This window comes from Yarrowia lipolytica, chromosome 1C (assembly GCF_001761485.1).
Source record: "Yarrowia lipolytica chromosome 1C, complete sequence".
Taxonomy (NCBI): Eukaryota; Fungi; Ascomycota; class Dipodascomycetes; order Dipodascales; genus Yarrowia; species Yarrowia lipolytica.
In genome coordinates this window covers 2,548,883-2,573,943 of record NC_090772.1, presented here as the reverse complement: position 1 = coordinate 2,573,943, position 25,061 = coordinate 2,548,883, and the positions used below count along the sequence as shown (strand labels likewise).

Genomic DNA, 25,061 nt, shown 5'->3' with positions numbered 1-25,061 from the left:
TTGTTGATGGCTTATCTTGTTCTCTCGATCGTGGGGAGTGTAATGATATAATTTTTATGGAGATCGATCAACAGCATCCATCTCAAATACTGTCCGATGTTTGGAAAAAAATTCACCGCCCACTTCAGTGCACTGCAACCCCTCCACCTAAGAGCTAGACGTCTACGGTTACATATCGCCCCAGTATGGCACAAGAGATATCGAATTGAATCGAATAGCTTGGAGTGTGTGTGATTAGAGGATTTGTATCTGACCACAAAAACATACAACTACAACAGATAGTCGTTCTGGTTGTCTGTAGTTGCACGTTCTTCAGCTCGAGATCCAGCTCCAATGAAATGTCACTGCTCCAGGTGTCATTTACAGTATGCTGATCATCTGTCAGCCCTATGCACTCATACAACTACTAACAGTCATGTTCAGGTCATATCAATTAAATAAAATAAACTAAGGGAAGTTCTCAGGCGAAGGACCAAAGGTCTCTCCAGCGGCCAGGGGTTTCAGAATGGCACCCTTAAAGTCCAGGTTGTCGTAAGACACAGTGTTTCCCCACCACTCGAGCTCCACTCCCTTGTATTGGACTGCAAAGAAGATGATGATGGCCGAGAATGCAATTCCGGTGATGAGACCAGCATCAAGAACGTAGGTGTACTTACGCCACCAGGCAGAATATCGTCGCTTGATCCAGGAAAAGAGCAAGGAGACGTACAGACCGCCAGTAGCATAGGACAGGTTGTAAGGAGCAAAGTTGAGAACACCGCCAACAAAGATGACGGGGTTGAACAATTTCAGGGTAGACTGCAAAGACAGAATTCGCTCTCGGTGCTGGGGGAACTTCTTGGCCAGAAAAGTGGGCAGAGGGTACTGCACGGCCCAGAAGATGAGACCAACGACGGCACCAAGCAGAAACATGTACTTCATGGCAGGGTAGATCTGGAACATCTTGGCTGGACCGAGAGCTCCCCAGATGACAGAGGCCGAGAAGAAGGTGTTCTGAGACACACAGGTGAACTTGGTTGTGGTGGCCTGCTCGGGAGTGCAGATACCTTCAATCTCAAGCTGGTAGTAGAGCACACCGAGACAAACAAATGCTCCAACCAGAGTACCAATGAGTTGAGATCGCATCAAAGCTCGTGGGGGCATGTGAGTGTAGTAAGACACCTTTTGGTCGGTGATGAAGTTTTGGGCCTGTCCATCAACCTGGTAGCCAATGGCCTTAAGGATCATCATGGCCTGAGGATGACCTGGGAGAGCGTAACCAACAATGAGCTGGACGAGCACGTTGAGACCGAATCCGAATCCAGTGTATGCAAGAATGAGAGTCAAGGGAATCAGGAAGACGAGGTTGATACCCAGGCAGAAGAAGAGACCCCAGATGGGAGTGTCTGTGGGCCACACTCGAATGGCAATGACCGCCAGGACAAAAGATACCACCAGGAGACCAATAAAGACCCAGTTCTGGACCTCGGGGTAGGCAGCAATCATTCGTGAGAAGGGCTCGTCCTGTCGGTTGGTGAACTGGGAACTGTCCATATCGTGTCGGGTGGCCTTGCGGTTGGTTATTCGCATGATGTAGAACTTCGTGGTCATGAAGATGTCGATGAAGGCCTGCTTCACATCTCGGAAAGACTCGACCATGGTAAACCACTCGGATAGGCCAATGTAGACAAAACCAAGAGTGTAAATGGCGAAGAAACTGGAGTATACCATGAGGTTAGCAGCAGTGTAGAAGGGGGGCGAGTAGGTTCGGTACTTGGTGTCATCAAAGGTTCCATCAGTAAGCACTCGAGAAACATTGTATGACTTTCCAGTGTTGTCAAAGATTCGGTTGGAGTTGATGGGCAGGTGAGCAGTGCCCTTGGTGTTAGTGTAGTAGAGTCCGAGGATAACAGAGGCACCAAGGATCATTCCAGCGTATGTGTTAAGAACGGTGAACTGTGGCAGAACCAAAGGATCAAACAGCGCAAACATGTTGTTGGTATCAAAGGTAGGCCAGGGGTTGACACCCATACCCTGAGCACCAGTGACGATGTTGATGTTGAGGTTGTCAGGAGCAATCCAGGTGATCCAGTTGAAGGTTGACAGAGCCTGGAAAATATAGCTGGGGAACCAGAAGTAGACAAACGCGCATGCGACAACAACAAAGAAGAACTTGTAGGGCGAAATGGTCCAGGAGTGCACCTTCTCTCGCTTCTGCTTGACCAGCAGGGCTCGGTTGAGAGCCAGAGTGGGCATCAGAGTTGGCCACATGGCCTTGGTAGGGTAGACGACAAACTTTCGGAGCAGACCCGCAAAACCAAAACCCATAAACTGCGACGCAAGAGTCAGGGTCAGAGTGTAACCAAACTGTCGGGCGTAGTCGACTCCGTAGTACATGGGCAGAATCTGCACAAACAGGTTGTAGGAGGTGATGTAGGTGCCTCCGATGGCGACGGAGATGAACATGGTGGCCAGCATCTGTTCTTTGTTGTTCCAGGGCCCAGGGTTGAGCGAGTGTCGGGTACCACGGAATGTGAAGCCCTTATCGGGCAGAATATACTCCAGTGCCTTGCCAGTGGGGTAGAGCAGCAGCTGGCAGACCATGGTAGAGATGGAAATGGCAGGCATTCGCACAGAGAAAAACTGGTTGACTCCAGCACCAACAATGAGCCAGATAATTCCAGCCAGGTACGCTCGGATGGTCTCCACAGGCAGGTTGGGGTCGTCAAAGGGGTCTGTGACTGATCGTACCTCGATGTAGGGAGACCAGTAGTGGAAAATGGCAGCATGGTATCGAATAGCCAGGCTCAGTTCGTTGGGAGACATGTTAGCGGGGTCGAGATCGGCAGATCCGTCTTCGTAGGTCGCTCGGGTGGCCACTCTGTCGACTGTGGACTCAGTGTTCTTCTTGGCCGAAAGAGAGGGATTAGCTTCTCCAGACTCGGAGATGTTTCCTTGGGCATACTCTTCAGAATGGCGGATCAGCGACCGCCAGAGCAGCATGGACGACTCGGGGATGTTTCGGTCGTCCTTGTGGTACTCCACGTGGCGTTTGAGGATGGCTAGCGCCTCTTCATCGCCCATCTCGTCAACCTTGAGGGCAATGTAGGAAACGGACTCCGGGAAGGGTTCGTCGTCAACGGTGGCAATGCCGAGCTTGTAAGCCACGTAGAAGCACGTGTCTTCGAGCACCTCGGCGGTGTCGATGATGACGTGCTCATCCGAGTGGCCCTTTTCGTGGGTGTGGTCTTTCTCCATTGGTAGTAGTGGGATGCCGGGCTCGTCGGGGTAGTCGTTGTAGTTATTGAGGAAGTCAGACGGAGTGCTGTGGTAGCTGTTGTACGGGTCCTCTGCGCTTATAGAAAAAGAGTCGTCTATGGGATCGTGGGAAGGTCCAGCCAGAGACTCGTCTTGTTCTTCCAGAAGCGGTATGGAGTCTGATCCTCCGGCACCCCGGTCTATATGTATATGGCCTGCTAAGCCATGGGCGCGTCCAGGGAATGGCACTCTGCCATTGTGCTCCTCCGGCAAATGCAGATTATGCCTCTTGACCCTTACTTTTCGCATGACACGGCGCTGTGCCAAGAGAGATGGTTGTGACGTTCGCAACAACAAGTGTGGAGGGGCCGGCGCATGACATCTGCGGGAGTTGAGATATTAGCACGTGAGGGAGTTACCAGCGGTGTTTGGGGGGAGAAAATGGCTTTATTTACGAGGTTTTCTCGCGTTATTTTTGTATAGCCGGGCTTGTTGCACTCTCTGCAATCACTCCGCCTCTCTCAGGCTTTTTTTTCTCCCATAAAATAGCTACCCCTCATGCCCTCATGCTCTACTTACAGGAATGTACCAAGCCAAGTAGGAACCTAGATCATGGTCAGTTACCGTCACTTCTCGATCTGAAACTTAGCTTCACATAATTTTTTGGCCCTATAAGGACGGTGATGAAGAGGGCCCAAAGTCTGTAGAAACCGCTAAAAACAAGTGGAAACGTGTGGAAACGAATGGATACCGGGCAAAGGTTTCTTTTGGCGATTTTCGACTCGGTTTTTGCACCCGCCGCCAACCGTATGGTCCTCCGTACGCCCTTCTATTGGCCCACCCTGCATTTCTGCTGTCTGATAACGCCAAGACGCACGGCTCCAACCCTCCAGATATGGAAAAGTGTGCAATCATCGTATCCTTCACACACCAACCGACCGTGTCTTCTGGTCTTGGCCAAGATAAGGAGAAAGCCACTCTCGTGCGAGTCTCTGAGATATTTGCTCGACTTTTGACACAGCTTAGGCAAACGTCCCGATTATCGATCTAGGAACAGCAACGTGAAAAATGGCTGCCAGATGGGTTTGACGGGCGTCGAGAAAAGGAGAATTCGAAGTAGTACTGCGTCAAAAGGGGAAACTCGGTCTACGTGACACACATCCACACCTGTCTTGGTTGTATTGTCGTACATTAGCATCATGCTTAATTTAGAGACGTCAAAGCCGTGCGTTGAACAAGGACGCACCAGGGCAATAATCGGCCTTTGGCGATTGGCACATCGGCCTTTGAGCGTGTGCACAGAAGCAAGGAACACACGGCTCCTGCTGGGGCCTCACAATGTCTCAGTACCCGACTTGGCTAGGCTCACACGGCTCTAATCAGTACCACACAATGAGTCACCCTCCTCTCTCATGATAGCTCCAGGCTGGATGTTCTGTAGAGATAACTGGCTTGGCAGACGAGTGCAGCCGAGGCTGAGTAATGGCAGGGTGTTATAGAAGGACTTTTGTGTAGTTACATACGTCAGAAAAAGCATGTGCGTCGAAATGATTAGGGTGTTTGACGTTCATTCATTTGCCATCATTGATCTCGGAGCGCGGTAGCTACTGTACTGTACTTGCATTGCAATTGCGGTACTTCATGCACGGTGTATGGAATCTGTTTGTCTCTCTCTCGCACATGAGTTAAGCCTGGTCAAACCTCCACCGCCTGCTTCTATCGCTTCTCTCTCGACGTCAGTCATTGGTGCCGTGTCCTTCTTTGTTGGGCCGAATATGGGGTCCGCTGCATATTGCTCGTGGACAAAGCACCTGATTGGACTGCTATTGGTGAGGAGAGAGCTGTAAGTGCGGTAGCTGTTGCTCTTTGTGTTTGACGTATTGTACCATCTCGATTGACCAAGAGTCTGCCTTGAATTACACACTGTTGTTGATAGCCGTGTCTCAGTCGCTATCATGATGCAGCGTCATCAAATGACCACAGGTACCCTGGCTGCCGTGCCCATTGTCGTGTGAATGTTTGCTCTGTGCAAGATCGAGTGGTTTGTGGCCAGCGAGAGGCGCTGAGGGGTTCATTACGTGTCTATCCATGATTCAATCTCACCCAGTCATTCAACCGCACAGTACATACAGTACAGTGCAGTACAGTAACTGGGCAGCTGACTCAATCCTTCAAAGAGAAACTCTTGAACTGAGATATCTCAAACCTTTGACTTCTGTTTGTAAATAGCCGTGACATGTTCACTTTGTTGCTCTTCACGACGCTCTCCTGGATGGCCATATCTCGTTTCTGAGTGTTCTCTCATGTGTTGCACAGAAGAACGAGAGAGCTCTGTAGCTTCTCACGTCTATTCCCGGGTAATCCCGTGGACTGGTGGCATTCTGGGCTTTATTTCGAGCATTTCAACTCTGTCGTCTGACACTAATCGAGTGCATCCAAGAGGAGTGGTCAAAGAAGTTTCGGGTAGTTATTACCTGTTGTGTGACTATATATCTTAGAAAGAGCCGGACTCAATCTCCCAAGTTTTGGCGGCTCAGGCTCCGGTGTTCATCGAAACGGTCTTGAACACGTGAGGATCACATGAACCAGCCCTTTTGGTATTCTGAATGCTGAATTATGCCGATACCGCTGTCTTAACGCATTGACGATGGTTGTAGTGATGTGTTCCATAGTCATTCGAACCACATAAATGCTCTAATGTGGCCTCAAATGGGCCAGCCAGGCCCCAATATCGCCCACCCTCACCAAACTGTTGCTGCGTGTAAGCATCCCTGGTGCATTATCGCCAACGATAAGCTGCATGACGAACTTTCTTGTTCTAACATTCTTTTGGACACAAGGAGAAACTAAACCACAGGTTCTTCTAGGAGAAGCACGTGATCTGATATATTCCCCTACCATCGTTTAACCAGGCACTGGATGTCCTTTCTGTCTACTTTAGAACCACTTAAATGGCTATTGTTGTGAAAATTCATACTGTAAACACGCCTGTCCTTGGTATATATTTACTTGAAATTTCGCAAAGCTTAAATAATTTATTAGCAAAATGTATTAACGACAATTCTTCTAATGACTCAACAAGTTAACACTTGCAAGAATCGCAGGCACACTTGGAGCAAGTGCAGGAGTTTGTGGGCTTCTCAGCGGGCTTGGAGCAGCAGCAGGAGTTGACCAAGTTGTGCTTCTTGGTGGTCTTGTGCTTGGATTGGATGAGAGAAGCTCCGAAGTTGGCGTTGAGGAATTCCATTGTGAAATGTGAGTTTGCAAGTGTGGAGAGTGGTAGATGAGATGATTTGTTTCTGTGTACTGAGAAAAGGAGGGAGATGTGGCCCTATTTATAGATTTTTTCAGTTCCTAGATTTACAAGATACAGTTTTATTCAGCCGCAGCACAACGCACGCATCTGCATCAGCAGTAGCACTAATGTCGCAAATAATGGGGTTAGACAAAGAAAATGGCACAGCCGTGGCACAAACCTCGCATATCACCAGTGATTGACTTAGATTTAGGTGGCGCTAAGGTATACAATGTCTTTGTGGAACTTGCTAGAAGGGTCTGAAAGAGTATGGTGTGTATAAACATGTAAAGCATAGACTGTGTATAAGGGTGTACGAGAACCATTTCAACTTGGACTATGTGGATTCGATTCACCTACTTTTGACACTCGATTTGAACACATTTCATAATGAGCGTTCCACTCAAGTCCCTATCCTTCTCCATTCTTCCAACGTCTGTATCAGGTGCATCGTAGATCTCTCGTCAAAGTTGAAAGTGAACATGTGAGACTCGAAAAACGCACGATAAAGTCCACATGATGCCAGCCATTTGGACTCCGAAACACTTGAAGGTGATATTATTGTCAGATCTGTCATTATTATACCGCTTGATCCAATTTAGGTCCATTTCAATAGTATTTTATGGTGCATCACTGGAACATTCGAGCGGTATATGCTGCTAAGGTTTCGCTTGTATGCGAGATGCGAGATTGTCGCTGCAACTGAAATAATTAGTAAAAAAAGTGAAAAGTTATCAGATGGCAAAATGTGCTCGTCGCAACAGCAGCAGTAGATATAAATAGGAGATGAGGTCCATGGTTTGTCTCTCTCTCTCACACACACACACACACACACAACCACAACCACAATGGAATTCACTACTGCTATGCTTGGAGCTTCTCTCATCTCCACTACCTCCACCCAATCCAAGCACAACTTGGTCAACAACTGCTGCTGCTCGTCGTCAACTTCAGAGAGCAGTATGCCCGCCTCCTGTGCTTGCACCAAGTGCGGTTGCAAAACCTGCAAGTGTTAGCTCACCTAGGAACATGTATTTATTGATAGCTGAATAAATTGCACATTTGTTCTGAAGAGTATGAATGTTAATAAGTCTTTTGTAGTACGACGACAAAATCGGTGCTACTGGTACCAATACCGGCAGTCTTGATAGTAATCGCCGGTCCGAATCTCGACTTCATCACATAGATCTGTCGCACTATCTGCTTGGGGTAAAGAACGGACTCTGGGTAGCAATGGAGCTCGAAGAACCATCTGTATCATTCCAGGGTTCTTCTGGCAGCAAATCGCTGCCGTCTGAGGAATTCAGCTGTAGCTGGATCAACCTCCAGGTCCATCTTCCGCTCATTCCGAGTTCGTTGCTCCACCACCTTCAACTTCCCAAATCCGACCTTTCCTATCAACTGCTGCAACAACTCCATGGCTCAATCACATCTCGGTGAGGTACCCGAGTATTGTCCGTATCCACCCAACCATTAATCTGTCACGTGGAACACCGTCGATAGTAGCACTCAATGGCAAACATGGACGTGGTCTGTACTGTATATCGTACTTGAGTCCATCGTTGCGAGCGTGTATTAGCTTGTGTGCTTCATAGACCTATCAATCTGTTCCTCCTCAGTGAGGCATTTATCAACCACAACAGGACGCACAACATTCTGGGAAGTGTTTTCGTTGAAATGAATCTCAAACAATGTGTGTGCAGATTGCTCCGGATTGCTCCACCTTGTTCCACAGATCAGACTGAACCATACTTAACCCGAAAATAGTCATTTCTATCTCACTGGTCGTAGGACACCATGTTGTCTCCTTTTTTCCCGTCGAGTTTGTCTAATTTGCCAGATTCGTCGCCACTGTTGCAAGTTTCATCTTCTCATGGCTCACCTTGGTCGTGTACTTCACCATCCTCGGCTTGGACCCCTTCAATCCCAACGATTGCGACGGGGCGCGGGGACCACAGCGGTTTACAAGGACTGCTGTGGAGGCGAGGATTCTGTGTCCCGTTATAACCAGCACTGGACCGCGGTGTGCTCTTTGGAGGAGAGACGCAAACGGCTGTGCAAACCCATGGCTCCGCTTGGGCTTTTGATTTGAATCTCTTCTGCTGGGCGCCGGGGAAATTGTCGACCAGCGGCTGCACCTGGCTCCACGATGTCAACACAACTTTTTTTAGGCCCTTTCTAACAGCGTAGTATCCTGCATTTCGATTTCGATTTGGCCATGGTGAAGGAGGCTGAAACGCGTAAAACGAACTTCCACTTAATCGTTATATATCAAACTTGCAGAACATACATGTAACCCAGCCACTTTGACGAGGCCTTCCAGCTGGAATATTGAGCTGGGAAAATGTCATAGAGCTCAATCATAGCTAATAAACCGCCAACGGGATTCCCCGGCCAATCTCACCATAACAGCCCCCCTCGTTTTGACGACACACACACACACGCACAAGCATGTCCCAGATGGAAAAAAGACTAATGAAGAAAACAGATGGAGATGCGACCACTACAGCTTAACACACGTATCCTAATATACATAGTACAATATAAATAAATAAGCCGGACATGAAGCTTCGTCTTCTATCGCAAATGCTGATACATGTCCAGAACGCCGCTGCTACCTTGGTCGTCGGTAGGGTTTTTGTTAAAAGCATTCCAGAACCGCAGAGTCTCATCGCCAGCCCCAGTGACAATGGTACGACCATCGGGATTCATACTCAGGTACAAGACCCGATACGTGTGGCCCTTGAGCTGCGCCACCTGCTGCATTGAGGGGTACTTCCAAATGATAATCTGGTTCTGGCTGTATCCATGAGTCGACACCACCTCGTTGGAGTTCTTACTCCACATGAGATTGCACACCTGCGAGCCCGTGTCGATTTCATTGAGTAGCGCACCGGTGGTGGTGTTCCAAAACCGGATTCGCTTGTCGGCTGTACCTCCTCCAGAAGCCAGCAGTCCCCGTTGATGAGGAGACCATGCAATGGCCTTGACAGCAGCCTCATGGTCCGAGTACCGGTAAATAGGCTTGTCTGTGATACCGTCCCACACCACCAGTTTGTTGTCGTTACCGCCCGATGCCAGCTGGTTATCATCAAATGACCATTTGAGTCCACACACCTCCTGACGATGCGCATAAAACTTCTCCACGTAATGGTCAGCCACGCGCACATCTCTGTGGGCAATGCATCTGTCTCTACTGCCCGAAGACAGAATATGATCCTTCCAGGCCAGACAGCCGACCCGCAACTGATGGCCGCTCATGGTTCGCACCTTTTTATTGTGTTCAGCGTCCCAAATCTGCACCAAACCTCTCTCTGTACCCACAGCCAGGTGGTTTCCACGCGTGATCCATTGAAGAGAGGTCACCTTGTCTCCTTCCTGAGACAAGTCCAAAAGTTTAGAAACTCCTCCGGTTCGAGCTTGCCAAAGGTACACACAAGAATTCAAGCCCACACCAAGAACATTGTTGGACCCCCAGTCAAGCAGATTAAGATAAAAGTCGTCTGCGAGCTCAGGGGCGTCCAGGACCTTGTATGGAATCTTTGCCACTGGTCGAGGGCTTTTTCTGGGTGAGAGAAGAAGTTGTTGCGACTCTGGGCGTACTGGAGACAGGGAGTAAAGACTATCCAATGCTGCTTTTCTGCCACTTCCACCGCTGGTGAGTCGTTCGATGTTGGATCGGTATGAAAATAAATTTCTAGTTGGTGTGGTTGGTACTGAGCGGCTAGATGAGTTTCTGGGAGGCGTATTGTTTCCCGAGGGTAGGGAGTTGAGATCAAAGGGAGTTCGTTGGGGGAATATCTCGCTGTTTGTATTCTGATTGTTGCCATGGAATCCAATGGGTTCGTTTTCCGAACTGCCTGTGTCGTCGTTAGAGTTGTGTTGTTGAGCTGTGTTTCCTGTCTGTGCCGATTGGTTTCTGTCACTAATTGGTGATGGAATGACATTGGGGACGTCGTCACCAAACAGCTCAGCCTTTAAGAGCTGCGAAAATGTTTGGTTTGCCTCCTGTTGTTTCTGTTGCTCGATTTCCTGGGGTCGCGAAGAAGCTGAAGGCACTGGATCATTGTGAAGAAGCGAGAAGGCTGCCTGCAGATTCACACCGGTCCGACTGGGGATGTACCGGTCTGTGTACGTCTTTCTGCGTGGCGAAGATGACGGAGATGCATGGCTGGGGCCTCCCCGAGAAGGTGAGCCGAGGGTTCTTGAGGGCGAATGCGCATCAAGAGTTGCACGGGGTCGCGGGGTGGATCTGGTCGGCGTAGTGACTGGTGTTGCGACTGGTTGCGAGCTCTGACGCTCCGGAGACCGTGCGGGACTTCTTACGGGGCTTCTGATGGGACTTCTCACGGGTGATCTGCTACCTCCTCCTCCAGGCAGGTCTCGACGATTGGGCGACCGTGATCTTTTCGAGGGGTCGAGATTCGGTTTTGGAGACGACGGCAAGACTGGAAACTCGTCTTCCAAGTCTTTGTGTAACTTTCTCATCTGTCTGTCTGGTGTATGTGTATGTCTCGTGAGTGTGGTGTGTGGGAGTTGCTGAGGCTTGTATTTGTGGGGGACAGGGGCAGGGGGATGTACGGATCTGTACGGGTGTGGATTGAATGCTATCTTTTGCTCGGTACCCTACTGCTCGCACACTTGTGTGGTTGCTGAATATCACACAATTACCAATGCTCGCCTTCCTCGGGTATATATGTGCGCCCTGTAATGTATCGTAGTGTGGTGATATATTATTATGCTGTGGTTGCTTTTGGGTTTAGGCCCAAAATCTGTTTTGGGATGAGGTTACCCGGCCGGTACCCCCAACTGTTTTCACTCATAAGGTTCACTGAAGCCTAATCGCTGCGACCTCAGCAACTTACTCTGTCTTGTGTTTATCACATCACCATCACCGGAAAAACGAAAATCTGATTTTTTCGAAGCGAAAAACGGGAAACCACGAAACTATGAGTCTTACACCAACCAGCGGAGATACCAGCAAATCCAATGAGACGTTTGAAGCCAGCAAATTCTTGCAGGGCTTTGGAACGGTAAGTGACACACATTAAGTGATACCACGTGGACTATGATTCAGAGGACTGATATACCATGACATATAAACAGCTTAATATCTTGACACACATGTGATACGACGAATGTGTATCCGTGAGCGGCCTGCGCGTTATACCACCATTGATACTCAAATACCAAGAACGAGAGGTACTCGTTCTGTACTTCTCTGGATACCTACTAACACAGCTCTCGCCCGAACAAATGAGACGGAAAAAGATCGTCAAGCGAGGTTTCAACCTTTCCATCATGCTTTGTGGTGCCAGTGGCTCCGGTAAGTCTACCTTCATCAACAGCCTCTGCAACAAGACCATCTTCCCCGCCGGCGCGTCCCAGGTGGCTCCCGAGCTGCTGGACCAAGACTCAGGTTTCCACATCCAGGAAACCAAGACGGAGTTTGAAGAGGATGGCACGGTCATTAAGCTTAACGTCGTTGAAGGACCCGGTTTTGGCGAGAACATAGACAACACCGCATGCTGTCAGACTCTGATCGACTACCTGGAAGCCCAGTTTGACGACATTCTCCGTGAGGAAACCCGGGTCAAGCGAAACCCCAAGTTTCTGGACAATCGGGTCCATGCCGTGCTGTATTTCATCACCCCCACTAGCCATGGTCTCCAAGAATGCGACATTGAGACGATGCAGGCTCTTGCCACGCGAGCCAACGTCATTCCTGTCATCAGCAAGGCAGACACCCTCACTGCCGACGAGTTGCACCTCAACAAGAGGCTCATCATGGAGGACATCAGGGAGTACAAGATCCCCATCTACTTCTTCCCCTACACCGGTGATGACGATGAGACCATCGAGGAGAACATGATGTTGCGCGAGATGACCCCTTTCGCCGTCGTCAGCAGCAATACCGAGTATAAAATCAACGGTCGGACCTGCCGAGCTCGGCAATACCCTTGGGGGATCGTGGAGGTTGACGATGACTCGCACTCTGACTTTGCGCAGCTCCGAAACGTGCTGTTCGGGTCGCATATGCATGATCTCAAGGAGATCACCCACGACTACTTTTATGAAAAGTACCGAACCAAGAAGTTGTCCAATGGTCACGACGAGAATACCCTGTCGACGGAAGAGCGGCTGCCTTCCAGTGGCAACAGCTTCCCCACTGCCTTGAACCACCAGTACGTGGAGCGCAAGAGACTCAAGGAAATCGAGGCCACCGTCCAGCGGGAGATTGAAGCCAAGAAGCGTGACTTGATGCGACAGGAGGCCCAGCTCAAGGAGCTGACTGAGCGACTCCGAACCGAGGATCGTGTTCGTCACGAGACTGCTAGTCGTGAGCGGGTTGCCAGCAAGGGCTAGAAAACTACCAGAGAGCTTTCGTCTAATATTGCTTCTGTGGAGATGTTAATTATGTAGTCTATATATTTATACAGTTTAAATAGCTTTAATGCAGTTGGTTTCGCTTGGTTATTTGGTGGGCACGTTACCGAATCCGATCAGGTCGTAGACCTCCTTGAGGGTTTTGGAGGCCTTTTCTCTGGCCTTGAGGTTGCCCTTATTGACAATGCTTTCGAGGTAGGCTCTATCGTTCTTGAGTCTGTCGAACTCGGATCGAACGGGAGCCAGATCCTCGACCACGATATCGGACACGGTTTTCTTGAGTTCTCCAAATGTCTTGATATCGGCAATGTTCTTTTCCACGTCCTCAATAGAGACTCTCTGTACACCTGCCATGATAGTCATGAGGTTAGACAGGCCCGGTCTATTCTCAGGGTCGTAGAGGAAAGGAGCCGGGTCAGAGTCACTAACTGCAGACTTGAACTTCTTGTAGATCTGCTCGGGGCTCTCTGTGATGAAAATGGAGGCCATTTTGTTGGGATCGCTCTTGGACATCTTTTTGGAGGGGTCTCTGAGAGAAGCAATCTTCTTGGTAGGCGCAAATAGTGTAGTAGGGATGGGGAAGAAGGGTTTCTTTTTGGAGGCGTACTGGGCGTTGAAGGACTGGGCTGCGGCTCGGGTGAGCTCCAGATGCTGGCTCTGGTCTTCTCCAACAGGCACATGGGTGGACTTGTACATGAGAATGTCGGCTGCTTGCAGAGCAGGGTAAGAAAACAAGCCGTGCTTGAGCTGTGAGAGTAGCTCTGAGTCTTCGAAGAAAGAGGCGGACTCTGCCACTCCCGCTTTGCTTTTCCATTGCACCATTCGGTTCAGGTAGCCCATTCCAATGCTGTTGGAGAGCACCCAGTAGAGCTGGGTGTGTTCGGGGATAGCTGACTGGAAGAAGACGGAGCATCGGTCGGGGTCGATTCCTGCAGCCAGAATAGACGCCAGGGCGTCGTGTCGCCACTCCTGCAGCTGTTTGGGGTCCTTGGGCATGGTGATTGCGTGCAGGTCGGCGGCTCCAAAGAAAATCTCGGTTGTAGGGTCGGGGTTGGCCTTTGCAACATCAGCCCATCCTCGGACAGCTCCGAGGTAGTTTCCGAGGTGGAAAACGCCGGTGGGCTGGATCATGGAGAATATGGTCGAGGCCTTGGGCAGGGCCAGGCTCAGCGACGCCGCAGCGTTGACAACTGTCGACATTGGATGGAGAATGTTGGGTCTGAAAATTCCAAGACTAAATCATGTCACACCGAAACTTAGATAATATGCATGATTGTAGGAAATGGATCGCACAGTATTATATACAATTGTATTCTAATCGTGAATATTTATACTAAGAGGGTTTTTATTGTTTCCGTCGTTTCATCGTTTCCGTCGTTTCATCGTTTTCATCATTTTCATCGTTACTTCTATTTGCTATTTACATTCTACATCTTTCGAACATTGTCATTGGTCCATCCCTTTTGTCCAAGCAGACCCTTGACAGGTCCCTGACCATCATAGGTTCGAGGACCAGCCATGTAGTTGACGTAACCGTCAGGGCCACAAACGTATGCATAGACAGGTCCCTGGCGGTTCTTGTCCTTCTTCTGGGCCGCTGCCTGCTCCAGAGCGTTGTTGTAGTCGGTGGTATCAGTGTTGGGCTTGATGTTCAAAGGAGCAGGTTGGGGAATGTCCTTACTCGAGATGAACTTGTTTTCCTTGTCCACGTACATGAAGAGTCGGATTCGACCGAGCTTTTGCAGAAAGTAGAGAAGACGTTCAAAGGGGACCTCATCACGGGTTCGCACAGAGTAGTGAATGTCGACGCAGCCTCGAGGAGGATTGGTAGACAAAAGGGCCTGCAAAACAGAGGCGATTCCGGTTCCTCCAGCAAAGAAGACCAGGTTGTCGGGTTTGGGAACGTCCAGGTACTTCCAGTCAGCCGGGATTCGACTGGGCATATCCTCCATGGGAGCTCTGGGAGGCTTAACGTCAGCAGGAATTTCCGGAATGACAGCATCAATAAATGGACCTCGAATGTCCACATCGGTGCCAATTGGCAGGGATTGGATCCACTTTGCGACTTCTCCGTTCTCGTACTTCTTGATGATCATGCAAAAGCCATTGTAGTCGGTATCCCAACTGATGATCTTGACCAAAGGATCCTTTCCATCAACATCCTGCATCATGTAAACGGGTAGAGGAGTGTAGGATCGTACAACCTGCACGTCAGGCTGTCTAATGTGAACAGAAAACATTCTGTGACCATCCCAGTACTCTGCATACTTGGGCTGGAGCATGGATCGTTCCGGTCCCTTAAATTCAATCAGCTCCACGTCGTCGCTGATCTTCATCTTCTTGACAATCTTGTACTTGACAAAGGCGTTGTTTGCCAGAGTAGTCTCTCCTCCCTCGTTACCTCCTCGTCCAGTAACCATGTAAGCACACCAAATGATCCACAGAATGACCGCGAGGGCAAACAGTTTGGGTCCATGGCCGTCTAGGGCCTTCCATTTCAGCATATGGGGCCGTCGCACGTCAGTTTTAGGCATCTCAAACGACTCTCGGACCCACTCTTTGGCGGGGACGTAGCCGTTTTTCTTCGCCAAAGCCTCGGCCTTGGGATCAGGGATGTGGGGGAGCTGATCAAACGTGGTGTCTTTCTTTACCATCTCGTTGGACTGCTCCTTGTCGTTTTCGGGCTTGTTTTCAGCATCCTTCTTGGGGTGGTCGTTGTGAGCATCTTTCTGGAACAGATGTCGTCCAGTTGTGAAGGGAGACACCGGCCGAAACAGAAGCTGGGGTCTTTGGATCGGCTTCAGTAGCACAGGCCGGCTGGCCCGGAGTCCAATTAGTCCTATGCGGAACATTTGTGTGAGTTGCGGAGTCTGTGGAGTTTTTCAGATGCTGCAGTTTCGTTTCTACCGTGCGTTGATTAAGTTTACCAAATGTGAACTTTAGAGGACAGAAGTTAGACGACGGTGATAAAACGGGAGTTCTAGAGGCTAGATATTTGACAAAGTCGTTGAAATTATGTGTTTATTCGGTAATTTCATAAAGCTCTTGTTGACTTCTTTTCATTTTTTCATATTTTTCCCCGATTTTTGACGCATTTACAGAATGTTGTTCAGCCTTTATTTCACTTTTTTCCCTGAACATGATACACCACTCCCTACGAAAGGCGACGAAGAAGTGCAAGAGAAAACGAAAATAGTTTCAAAATATATACCGCGGAAAATCCAGTTGAACCAATATTCAAACACCCTCCGATCTCAGGCTCTTGACGGTCTCGACTGTCCTCACTGCCAGGTCTCGACGCCATCAGTTTAACTTTCTAGTGCAAGCCTGCAGGCTATTACTCACTACCATCATCTTGACATCACCACCAAATGCAGCTGATCAAGGCACTGAAAGGACACACGGACCGGGCGTGGGCAGCGTCCGTCCACCCCAACCTGCCTCTTCTGGCCACGTGCTCGGGCGACAAAACTGTGCGAATCTACAACACAAACAACTGGGAGCTGGTGACGACCATCACCGAGGGCCACAACCGATCTGTGCGCTCAGTGGCCTGGAAGCCCAGCGGCTCGTCCCCGTCGCTGGCGCTCGGAAGCTTCGACTCCACAGTCAGCATCTGGGGCAAAGAGGACGACGAGTGGCAGTTTTTGGCGGCTATTGAGGGCCACGAAAACGAGGTCAAGGGAGTCAGCTGGTCATGTGACGGCCAGCTGCTCGCCACATGTTCCCGAGACAAGAGTATATGGGTGTGGGAGGCTGACGACATGAATGACGAGTTCGAGTGTATATCTGTGCTGCAGGACCACACTCAAGACGTGAAGCATGTCGCCTGGCACCCTTCAGAGATGGTGTTTGCCAGTGCCAGTTACGACGATACCGTGCGGCTATGGCGCGAGGACGACGACGATTGGATCTGTGTTGCCGACCTCGGAGGACATGAGTCCACTGTTTGGGGGTGTGCTTTTGAGCCCTCTGAGGGTTCTGATCTCAGACTAGTCAGCTGTTCGGACGACAAAACATGCATTGTGTGGAAAAAGGAGGGACAGGTTGGAGGTACAGGTGACCACTCCGGCATCCGACCTGCTTTCCGGGCTGATCCTCTCTCTGAGGAGTGGATTCAGCAGGCTACTCTGCCTGAAGCACACACTCGAGCCATCTACTCTGTTGCATGGAACAAGAACGGACGAATCGCCTCCACCGGTGCCGACGGTAAGCTTGTGGTCTACAAGGAGAACGGTCCTGGCCAGTGGGTGGTTGAGTCTGAGGTCGAGAACGCTCATGGTGTCTATGAAGTGAACGATGTCGTTTGGTTGGACGACAAGTTGGTTACTTCTGGCGATGACGGAGTTGTGAATATCTGGGAGGTTTGATCGGAATATATTTACATGGAGATGATTTCTGTTGTTTTTTCGTTCATTTTCTAGTTTTCTCCGATTTTTTTTCTGACTTTCTCAAAGCCGGTTGCAAATTTGTCTAAACACGGCATATCGAAGGAAGCACTCCCTACAAATCAAGTCTGGTTTTAACTTTTTAGTGCGAGTTCAACACGCAACAATAGAACACCTCATTTCAAAGGTTATTCTTTCACGGCAAAGTTATAATTAAATGAATGTATATGCAGAAAAAAAAAAACTAAGGGCGGGCTAGAACAGAAACCGTTGTGCGGCCAAAACACGGACATAGTCCGTTTTGTTCCATAGATTCACGTGACATGTAATGAAATGGCTTGGTTATTCAGTGTACAGTGCATTTATCACTCTTTTTGCGCGGTCTGCAATCTCCTTCGAATCTGAATCTCCTTCGAATCTAAATCTCCTACGTCATACACGTTTTAAGGTTACCAATAGTGCATAACCACACACATGTATCATCACCTCGACAACGAGACTTGACTATATAACACGACAACTTCCTACACAGCAACCAGCATGAGCCAAAGACCGACGGGGCTTAAGATCGACATGCCGGAGTCATTTTCCGACCAGATGGCCAAAGCGAAAAAGTACGGCAATCTCGGCGCCAATTCCAGTGGACCGTCGTCTGCAGGGCCTATGAGAACGCCTTCATGGGGTATTCTCAATGTGCCCGAGCTGCTGAACGACTTCCACCACCACACACTTGAGAGCAAGCTGGACCCGGTAAAGGAGGGCTATGATGAGGCTCTGCCGATGCGGAGTCGGAGAAGAACTTTGGTGAATGGAGAGATCCGCAACTCTGAGGACCGAGAAGAAGCGGCTGTGGAGCTGGACACGTTGAAACAGGAGTGCGATCACGTTATCCACAACCACGACTGTGATTTGAACGAACCCAGAATTCCGGTTTACGATCCTCTGGGTCATATCCATGACCATACTCACGACCACACTCACGACCACATTCACGACCACATTCACGACCACATTCACGACCATACTCAGGACCACATTCATGATCACAGCCATGCCCATGCTCATACACACGACCACAAGCATACCCATGATGGTCACGATCATTCTCACGATCACAACCTCACCAATACACATACACATACTCACGACCATGGAAGTTGTTCTCACGGTCATGGACACAGCCACAGCCATGATCCCAGAGAGATACCCGATCTGCAAATCCACATTCCGCCACTGTCATCATTACTACAGTCAATTCCGTCGTTCATCTCGCTGCCGACCTCGTTGTTGGCAACCTCGCTTCTTTGTCTCCAGCTCAATGTGCTCTCGCCTATTGTTTCTGCACTGCTGGTGGCAGGATGCACGACTTTTTGGGCGGGTGTGTTCCGTCTCTTTGGAATCAAGCATACTATCGGCACAAGGAAGGGAGCTCGAAATACCGTGGTCCTGACGGCGGGGATCTTTGCTCTTGTCATTTCGGCCATCTTTCTAGGAACCACTCGAGTCACTGCCATTGTTTTCGTGTCCTTGAACGTCCCTCTCAAGAAGGTCCCAGAGTGGAGATCGTCCTGGCAGTACCTGGTGTATCTGCTCATTTCGATTGCGCACGATGTCGTCGTGGAGGGAGGCCCTCTCCTGGACTTTGCAATCGGATATCTCGCTCTTGGTGTGGCTGTCTTTGTTCTTCAGCAGAACCTTGAGACTCCAAGCTCTCAGGCTATCCCTCTGGGTCTGCTCATCACAATTCCCACCGCTCTCTTTGTGTCTCTTACAATCGAGCAGATCATCCTGCTTGTTGTCGCTTGTGGCTCTTGTGGTGTGTTTCTTATTGCCAAGCGAGACTTGCAGCCCAACCGAATTAACGGTGTCTTTTCGTCCCTTATTGGCTTCACTCTGGATCTGTCCATCAAGTCCCGTGCAACTCCCTCCGAGGCTCTTGTTTGTGGATTGTCCATCTTCGTTCCCACTCTGGTTTCGGAAGATGGAGAGGACGCTTCCGATAAGTCTATCAAAAAGCGACCAGGATTAATCGACTCGATAATCAGTCACAGCGATACACGAAACATTTTCTACTTTCTGCTGCTCAATTTCTCCTTCATGTTGATCCAGCTTCTCTACTCCATCCTCTCGCACTCTCTGGGTCTCCTGTCCGACTCCATCCACATGTTCTTCGACTGTCTCGCTCTCATGGTGGGTCTTGTTGCCTCGATTCTGTCCAAGCTGCCCCCCTCGTCCCGTTTCCCTTACGGTCTGGGCAAGGTGGAGACTGTCAGCGGATTCACAAACGGCTGCCTTCTGGTGGCTATTGCTGGAGGAGTGTGTATCGAGGCCCTTGGGCGTATTTACAATCCCGTTGAGCTTGAGAGAACTGCCGAGCTCCTTGTTGTCTCTGCACTGGGTCTGCTAGTGAACATTGTTGGCATTGTTGTGTTCAATCACGGTCATGCCCCAGGTGAGGAGTGCTCCCACGGGCACAGCCATGGAGGACATGACCATTCTGAGCACAACTCCAACACCTATGGTATCTACCTGCATATTATGGCCGACACTCTTGGATCGGTTGGAGTGATTATCTCAACTATCCTCACGTGGTATTTTGGCTGGTCGGGTTTCGATCCTCTGGCTTCTATGCTTATTGCTATTTTGATTTTCCTGTCTGCTCTACCTCTTGTGAGCACGGCAGCCAAGACTCTGCTTCTGTCTCTGACAGACTCGCAGGAGTACACGATTCGAAACATCCTGAACGACATTTCTGTCATGCCGGGAGTTGCTTCATACGATGAGCCTCGGTTCTGGAGCGATGGAGGAGCCGTTCGAGGCACAATTCACGTCAAGTTGCAGCAGGATGCCAGTTCCAAGCAGGTGAAACAGACCATTCTACAGCGGATGCAGCAGGATCACGTCAAGGATGTGTTTATCCAGATTGACGCCTGATATGTTTATCCAGATTGACGCCTGATAGGCGTTGATAAGAGTGGTTTGCTCTCTATCTGGGCTTCTCTTGCGCAATGATTTAGTACATAATGAACTGATAGAATGATATTATTGATACAAGCCAAATTGCGTGTCTTTAGATAGACGACCATGTGGATAGTATGTACATACAGTACAACACAGTACATACTCTTGGGGTCCAATACTTGATGCAAGTGCAACATGATACAAGTTTGAGCAGTCGTAATGTGTCCATATTTTTCAATTATTTTATTATTTTTGGTTTTTATTTATTTTTTCCACAAATAATGAAAATCGCGATTTACTGTACAAGTAGCCCCTCACTGCATATATCACCCAAACAGTGTCCATAAACAGGACCTCACTTGTTGCAGGTTCGAGTCAAGAATGTGACTTAATAAAAAAGAAAGAGGCTCATTTTTGCGCGATTTTTGCGTGTGATATCTGTACAGGTACAAGTACACACAAAAACTCGAACCAGCAGTTACTCGCCCTGATATCTCGTTTCTGCCTCCCAGACTCGGTTATGGAAGGGCCAAATATGAGGCCACTGTTTTCACAGTGTGAGTCCGGGTTTCGCATAGCACTGCCCGATTTGGGTAGAGTTTGCCGCCTCCGAAACACTTAGTGTTGCCTATTGAGGATGGCTGTTCCGAGATAAGCGCGGTGGGCGTTGGTAGTGCAAGGGCCTGCAAGTAGGTTCACCGCGGAAACAAGAAACAAGACAAATGGTGTGTCTGGACGTGTAGATAGATGACAAATGGTGTCGATCATGACCAAGGTGTGACCAACGGTTTATGTAATGCGATTAGATTGCCAAGACGTGTCAGCCTAGTTATCAGGTCTGCGATTAGGGCGCTTAGCAGGACGTTTTCGGAGGTGTCGGAGTTGCAATTCCTGCCTCAACGTCCGATCGTCGTTTTTGGCACTGGTAGAGTTGAAAGCTAGATAACGAGATATCCAATGGTGGTCGGTACAGACAAGTGAGTAAGAATGCGGCGCACGAATGGAAAAATGAAGAGATTCACGAACAAAGTGTACCATTCTGATTACGAGATCCATGAATAAAGTGTGCCATGAACTATGAGACACACATTTCAGTCGTATCCGTGAATTGGTCTTCATCTTGGAATGGTGCTGAACAATGACATGTTGGGCTGTGGGTTGCTGTATCAGGGTAAGACTACTCAAGATCTCAGACCATAGCTCAACGAGCCAGCTCGACGAGCAAATATCGGTTTCTATAAGTACTCGTACTGTAGCTCGAGTCCTCAGTCCTCTGACGTCCTCGGAGTGCCGCGTCAAAGTGCCCTCTGAACGTCTTGAGAACCACAACCACCTCCAAATACATACAGACGCCCGGCACTCACCATAACGCAATGACACAAGTGCGTACAGTACCTTGACCAGACTCGAGTCGAGATAGTCCCAGCTACCTCAACAGGGTGCTGACAGATGCGGTGGTTATTGATACGCCCAAGAAAGACAGACAGACTCTGTCCGATCTAATGGCTTATTACTGCTGTCAGCCGAACTGGGTCACTGTGTCCATTGCTGAACCCGTCACCGGACCCCTGGCTCGCTCTGCTATATCACCGCTTCTCCACACTCCCCTCTCGCCGGTCGTAAATCGGGCGTCCTACCCACTTGTTACATCGGCCGGGACGTTACCCTACTGGTTTTGTCCACACACTGCTTGTCTGCGATTTGTGGGGAAACGTTTAATCAGTCATGGCTGTTGGTTTGGGTTTCAATAGTGCATTAGAATGCAGCTAATGCTGAGCCTCAGGACGAATAAATGATAGTGTAATCGAAAAACAAGAGGACCTGTATCTCCAGATGGAGTGAGCAGATAAGACCAGAAACCGGACACATTGTAGAAATAACGTGTGGCGACTCCTATCTGCAGTTCCCGGCCCAAAACCCAACCTCAATAGCTCCAAATAATTTGGTCCTGTCCAGGTTTCGAACACCGGACTTTACTATCAGCTTAATTTAAGGCTTCGCAGCCCCTACCCTTATCCCAATTCTGGGGTAGAGAGATACGTGCGCTTAGCTGGGTGGGAGACTGTGAGACTGTGGCAACAGACGGCACACTGGACGGGCAAAAATTGCCCATCTGTCACAAAAATGACATGAAACCGGCCCCAGAAGACACTACTGGTTTGTGCAATGCCAACAATCCCCCAACAGCGGCCTTGGGTGCGGAGTAGACCTGTTGTCAAGACTCTTGCGTGGGTGTCGCTCGACTGCTACACCTTCCTAATTAGGCAATCGCCGCTCAGATGTTGGCGTTTTGATAAGAACCACCATCCTCTTGCATAGACTAATGCAGGAATTCTGCAGAGGCGCGGAAAGTTTAGCTTATGTTCCGCAAAAACGAGGGCCCTAAGATTTGAAAAATCACAAAAAGGACCGCGTGTAGACCGATATATTTAAACCCCCGATCTGCTCCCTCTGGATGCCATATCTTAGCATCGAGCTTCTCAACTCACACATCAACACAATGACTCCCCACCCTTTCGATCAACTCTCCGTGCCGGAGATGGAGAAGGTTGTGACCGTGGTCAAGAAGGCCCACAACGGCAAAACCCTCCACCTCAAGTCCATTGGCACCGAGGAACCCCCCAAGGCCCTCATGGCCCCCTTCCTGGCTGCTAAGCGAGCCGGCAAGAACCCCACTCCTCCTCCCCGAGTGGCCCACTGCATCTTCTACGTTCTCCAGGACAAGCTCGTCAACCAGTGCTGGATCGACGTGACCCAAGGCACCGTCATCAAGAACGAGGTCATCAAGAAGGGTATCCATCCTCCCATCGACCCCTGGGAGGCCAACGAGGCCTTCGAGGCCGCTTTCGCCCATCCTCTGGTCAAGGACGCCATCAAGAAGTGTGGTCTTGAGCACCTCATCGACAACCTGACCATTGATGGATGGATGTATGGCTGTGACTCCGAGCTGGAGATGCCCCGATTCATGCAGATGCTGGTCTACTGCCGAGACCCCAAGACCAACCACCAGGACTCCAACATGTACGCCTTCCCCGTTCCTTTCGTGCCTGTCTACGACGTGCTCGAGAAGAAGCTGGTTCGAGTCGACTTCTGCGCCACCGGTGGCGACGACGACGATGCCGCTGTCAAGGGCGTCGGAAACTACGACACCCGAACCGAGGGCAAGAACTGCATCGAGCACTGTGTCGCCAACGACTACCTGCCTGAGCTGCAGGACAAGATGCGAACCGACCTCAAGCCTTACAACGTGATCCAGCCCGACGGACCTTCTTACAACATTGACAAGGACGGCTATGTCAACTGGCAGAAGTGGCAGTTCAAAGTCGGATTCACTCCTCGAGAGGGTCTCGTCATTCACGACGTGCACTACGACGGCCGATCCACATTCTACCGACTCTCCATGTCCGAAATGGCTGTTCCCTATGCCGATCCCCGACCTCCTCTCCACCGAAAGATGGCCTTTGACTTTGGTGACTGTGGTGGAGGAAAGTGCGCCAACGAGTTGACTCTGGGCTGCGACTGTCTCGGTACTATCAAGTACTTTGACGGCAACGTCTGCGACCCCGAGGGTAACGTCTTCACCCGAAAGAACGTCATTTGCATGCACGAACAAGATGATGGTATTGGCTGGAAGCACACCAACTACCGAACCGACGTGGTTGCCATCACCCGACGACGAATCTTGGTTCTCCAAACCATTCTGACCGTTGGTAACTACGAGTACATCTTCGCCTGGCACTTTGACCAGTCTGCTGGTATCCAGCTGGAGATTCGAGCCACTGGTATTGTATCCACCCAGCTCATTGATGCCGGCAAGAAGTCCAAGTTCGGAAACATTGTCTCTCCTGGTGTTCTCGCCGCTTCTCATCAGCACATTTTCAACATGCGAATGGACCCTGCCATTGACGGACACAAGAACACCATCTATGTCAACGACACCGTTTCTCTGCCCTGGGACGAGAAGAACCCCCATGGTATCGCATTTGAGAACACCAAGACACCCATCGAGAAGTCTTGTTACCTCGACTCGGACATCCAGAAGAACCGATATCTCAAGATCTGTAACGAAAACAAGATCAACCCTATCTCTGGCAACCCCGTCGGATACAAGGTTGGAGGTCTCGCCACTGCCATGCTATACGCCCAACCCGGCTCCATTGCTCGATCCCGGGCTGCCTTCGCTACCCACCATTACTGGGTCACCAAGTACAAGGACCAGGAGTTCTTCGCCGGCGGTGTCTGGACCAACCAATCTGCCAACGAGATCGGTGGTGTTCAGGATGCTGTTGCCCGAAACGAGAACGTCCGAAACGACGACGTTGTCCTCTGGCACTCTTTCGGCCTCACTCACCACCCGCGAGTTGAGGACTTTCCCGTAATGCCTTGTGAGATCATGAAGGTCCACCTCTCCCCCAACGACTTCTTCACCGGTAACCCCTCTGTCGATGTCCCCAAGTCTAATCAGACTTTCAACCGATCTGTCGAGGTCAAGGACTGCCGATCTTGCAAGATGTAAGAGAGAGAGTCTTGTAGGGCCGGTCTCTATTTGAGAAAACATATATATTATGAGTAATGAATTTAGTATTTGAGCATTTTTACCAACCTAGCAGTCTCTTGAGCAGTTTTGAGAAGGTATTGAGCAGTTTTTGAGCAGTTTTTGAGCAGCCTTTGAAGAGCTTTAGAGCAAGATTGGAAAAATTTGATGTCTTCTGTTTAACTGTCAATAATAAACCACCTGGGTTTCTTTACCCTACATGTACGTAGTAGTTGAGCTTTCATGGACTACAGGGAGG

The 25,061-nt window shown here is 49.7% G+C and overlaps 10 protein-coding genes and 2 pseudogenes across 10 annotated transcripts; 6 read left to right on the top strand and 6 right to left on the bottom strand.

Annotated features, from left to right (window-relative positions):
* Positions 1-447: 447 nt before the first annotated feature.
* YALI1_C25703g (uncharacterized protein) lies at positions 448-3,546 on the bottom strand (the record flags this gene model as incomplete). The annotated part of the gene is made up of 1 exon (XM_501979.3): positions 448-3,546. The coding sequence occupies one exon, from the start codon at positions 3,544-3,546 to the stop codon at positions 448-450; it is 3,099 nt and encodes a 1,032-aa protein (XP_501979.3).
* Positions 3,547-6,319: 2,773 nt separating this feature from the next.
* On the bottom strand, positions 6,320-6,484 carry YALI1_C25674g (Compare to YALI0C18481g, Misc non-coding, gnl|GLV|YALI0C18481g [Yarrowia lipolytica] uniprot|Q9HFC9 Yarrowia lipolytica MTL4 MTP4 Metallothionein-IV; annotated as a pseudogene).
* Positions 6,485-7,380: 896 nt separating this feature from the next.
* On the top strand, positions 7,381-7,548 carry YALI1_C25665g (Compare to YALI0C18475g, Misc non-coding, gnl|GLV|YALI0C18475g [Yarrowia lipolytica] uniprot|Q9HFD0 Yarrowia lipolytica MTP3 Metallothionein- III; annotated as a pseudogene).
* A 1,561-nt stretch (positions 7,549-9,109) lies between these two features.
* On the bottom strand, positions 9,110-11,020 carry YALI1_C25629g (uncharacterized protein; the record flags this gene model as incomplete). The annotated part of the gene is made up of 1 exon (XM_501978.3): positions 9,110-11,020. The coding sequence occupies one exon, from the start codon at positions 11,018-11,020 to the stop codon at positions 9,110-9,112; it is 1,911 nt and encodes a 636-aa protein (XP_501978.1).
* A 461-nt stretch (positions 11,021-11,481) lies between these two features.
* YALI1_C25621g (uncharacterized protein) lies at positions 11,482-12,898 on the top strand (the record flags this gene model as incomplete). Its single annotated transcript, XM_501977.4, has 2 exons — positions 11,482-11,565; positions 11,774-12,898. The coding sequence occupies 2 exons, from the start codon at positions 11,482-11,484 to the stop codon at positions 12,896-12,898; spliced, it is 1,209 nt and encodes a 402-aa protein (XP_501977.4).
* Positions 12,899-13,006: 108 nt separating this feature from the next.
* Positions 13,007-14,119, bottom strand: YALI1_C25598g (uncharacterized protein; the record flags this gene model as incomplete). Its single annotated transcript, XM_501976.3, has 1 exon — positions 13,007-14,119. The coding sequence occupies one exon, from the start codon at positions 14,117-14,119 to the stop codon at positions 13,007-13,009; it is 1,113 nt and encodes a 370-aa protein (XP_501976.1).
* A 227-nt stretch (positions 14,120-14,346) lies between these two features.
* YALI1_C25581g (uncharacterized protein) lies at positions 14,347-15,771 on the bottom strand (the record flags this gene model as incomplete). The annotated part of the gene is made up of 1 exon (XM_501975.3): positions 14,347-15,771. One exon carries the CDS (start codon positions 15,769-15,771, stop codon positions 14,347-14,349), a length of 1,425 nt encoding a protein of 474 aa, XP_501975.3.
* A 519-nt stretch (positions 15,772-16,290) lies between these two features.
* On the top strand, positions 16,291-17,289 carry YALI1_C25576g (uncharacterized protein; the record flags this gene model as incomplete). Its single annotated transcript, XM_501974.3, has 1 exon — positions 16,291-17,289. One exon carries the CDS (start codon positions 16,291-16,293, stop codon positions 17,287-17,289), a length of 999 nt encoding a protein of 332 aa, XP_501974.1.
* A 558-nt stretch (positions 17,290-17,847) lies between these two features.
* YALI1_C25560g (uncharacterized protein) lies at positions 17,848-20,241 on the top strand (the record flags this gene model as incomplete). The annotated part of the gene is made up of 1 exon (XM_501973.3): positions 17,848-20,241. The coding sequence occupies one exon, from the start codon at positions 17,848-17,850 to the stop codon at positions 20,239-20,241; it is 2,394 nt and encodes a 797-aa protein (XP_501973.3).
* Positions 20,242-22,034: 1,793 nt separating this feature from the next.
* YALI1_C25515g (uncharacterized protein) lies at positions 22,035-22,381 on the bottom strand (the record flags this gene model as incomplete). The annotated part of the gene is made up of 2 exons (XM_068282459.1): positions 22,035-22,216; positions 22,279-22,381. 2 exons carry the CDS (start codon positions 22,379-22,381, stop codon positions 22,035-22,037), a joined length of 285 nt encoding a protein of 94 aa, XP_068138560.1.
* A 53-nt stretch (positions 22,382-22,434) lies between these two features.
* YALI1_C25513g (uncharacterized protein) lies at positions 22,435-22,701 on the top strand (the record flags this gene model as incomplete). The annotated part of the gene is made up of 2 exons (XM_068282458.1): positions 22,435-22,555; positions 22,598-22,701. 2 exons carry the CDS (start codon positions 22,435-22,437, stop codon positions 22,699-22,701), a joined length of 225 nt encoding a protein of 74 aa, XP_068138559.1.
* Positions 22,702-22,723: 22 nt separating this feature from the next.
* On the top strand, positions 22,724-24,784 carry YALI1_C25512g (uncharacterized protein; the record flags this gene model as incomplete). The annotated part of the gene is made up of 1 exon (XM_501971.3): positions 22,724-24,784. One exon carries the CDS (start codon positions 22,724-22,726, stop codon positions 24,782-24,784), a length of 2,061 nt encoding a protein of 686 aa, XP_501971.3.
* Between the last annotated feature and the right edge of the window lie 277 nt (positions 24,785-25,061).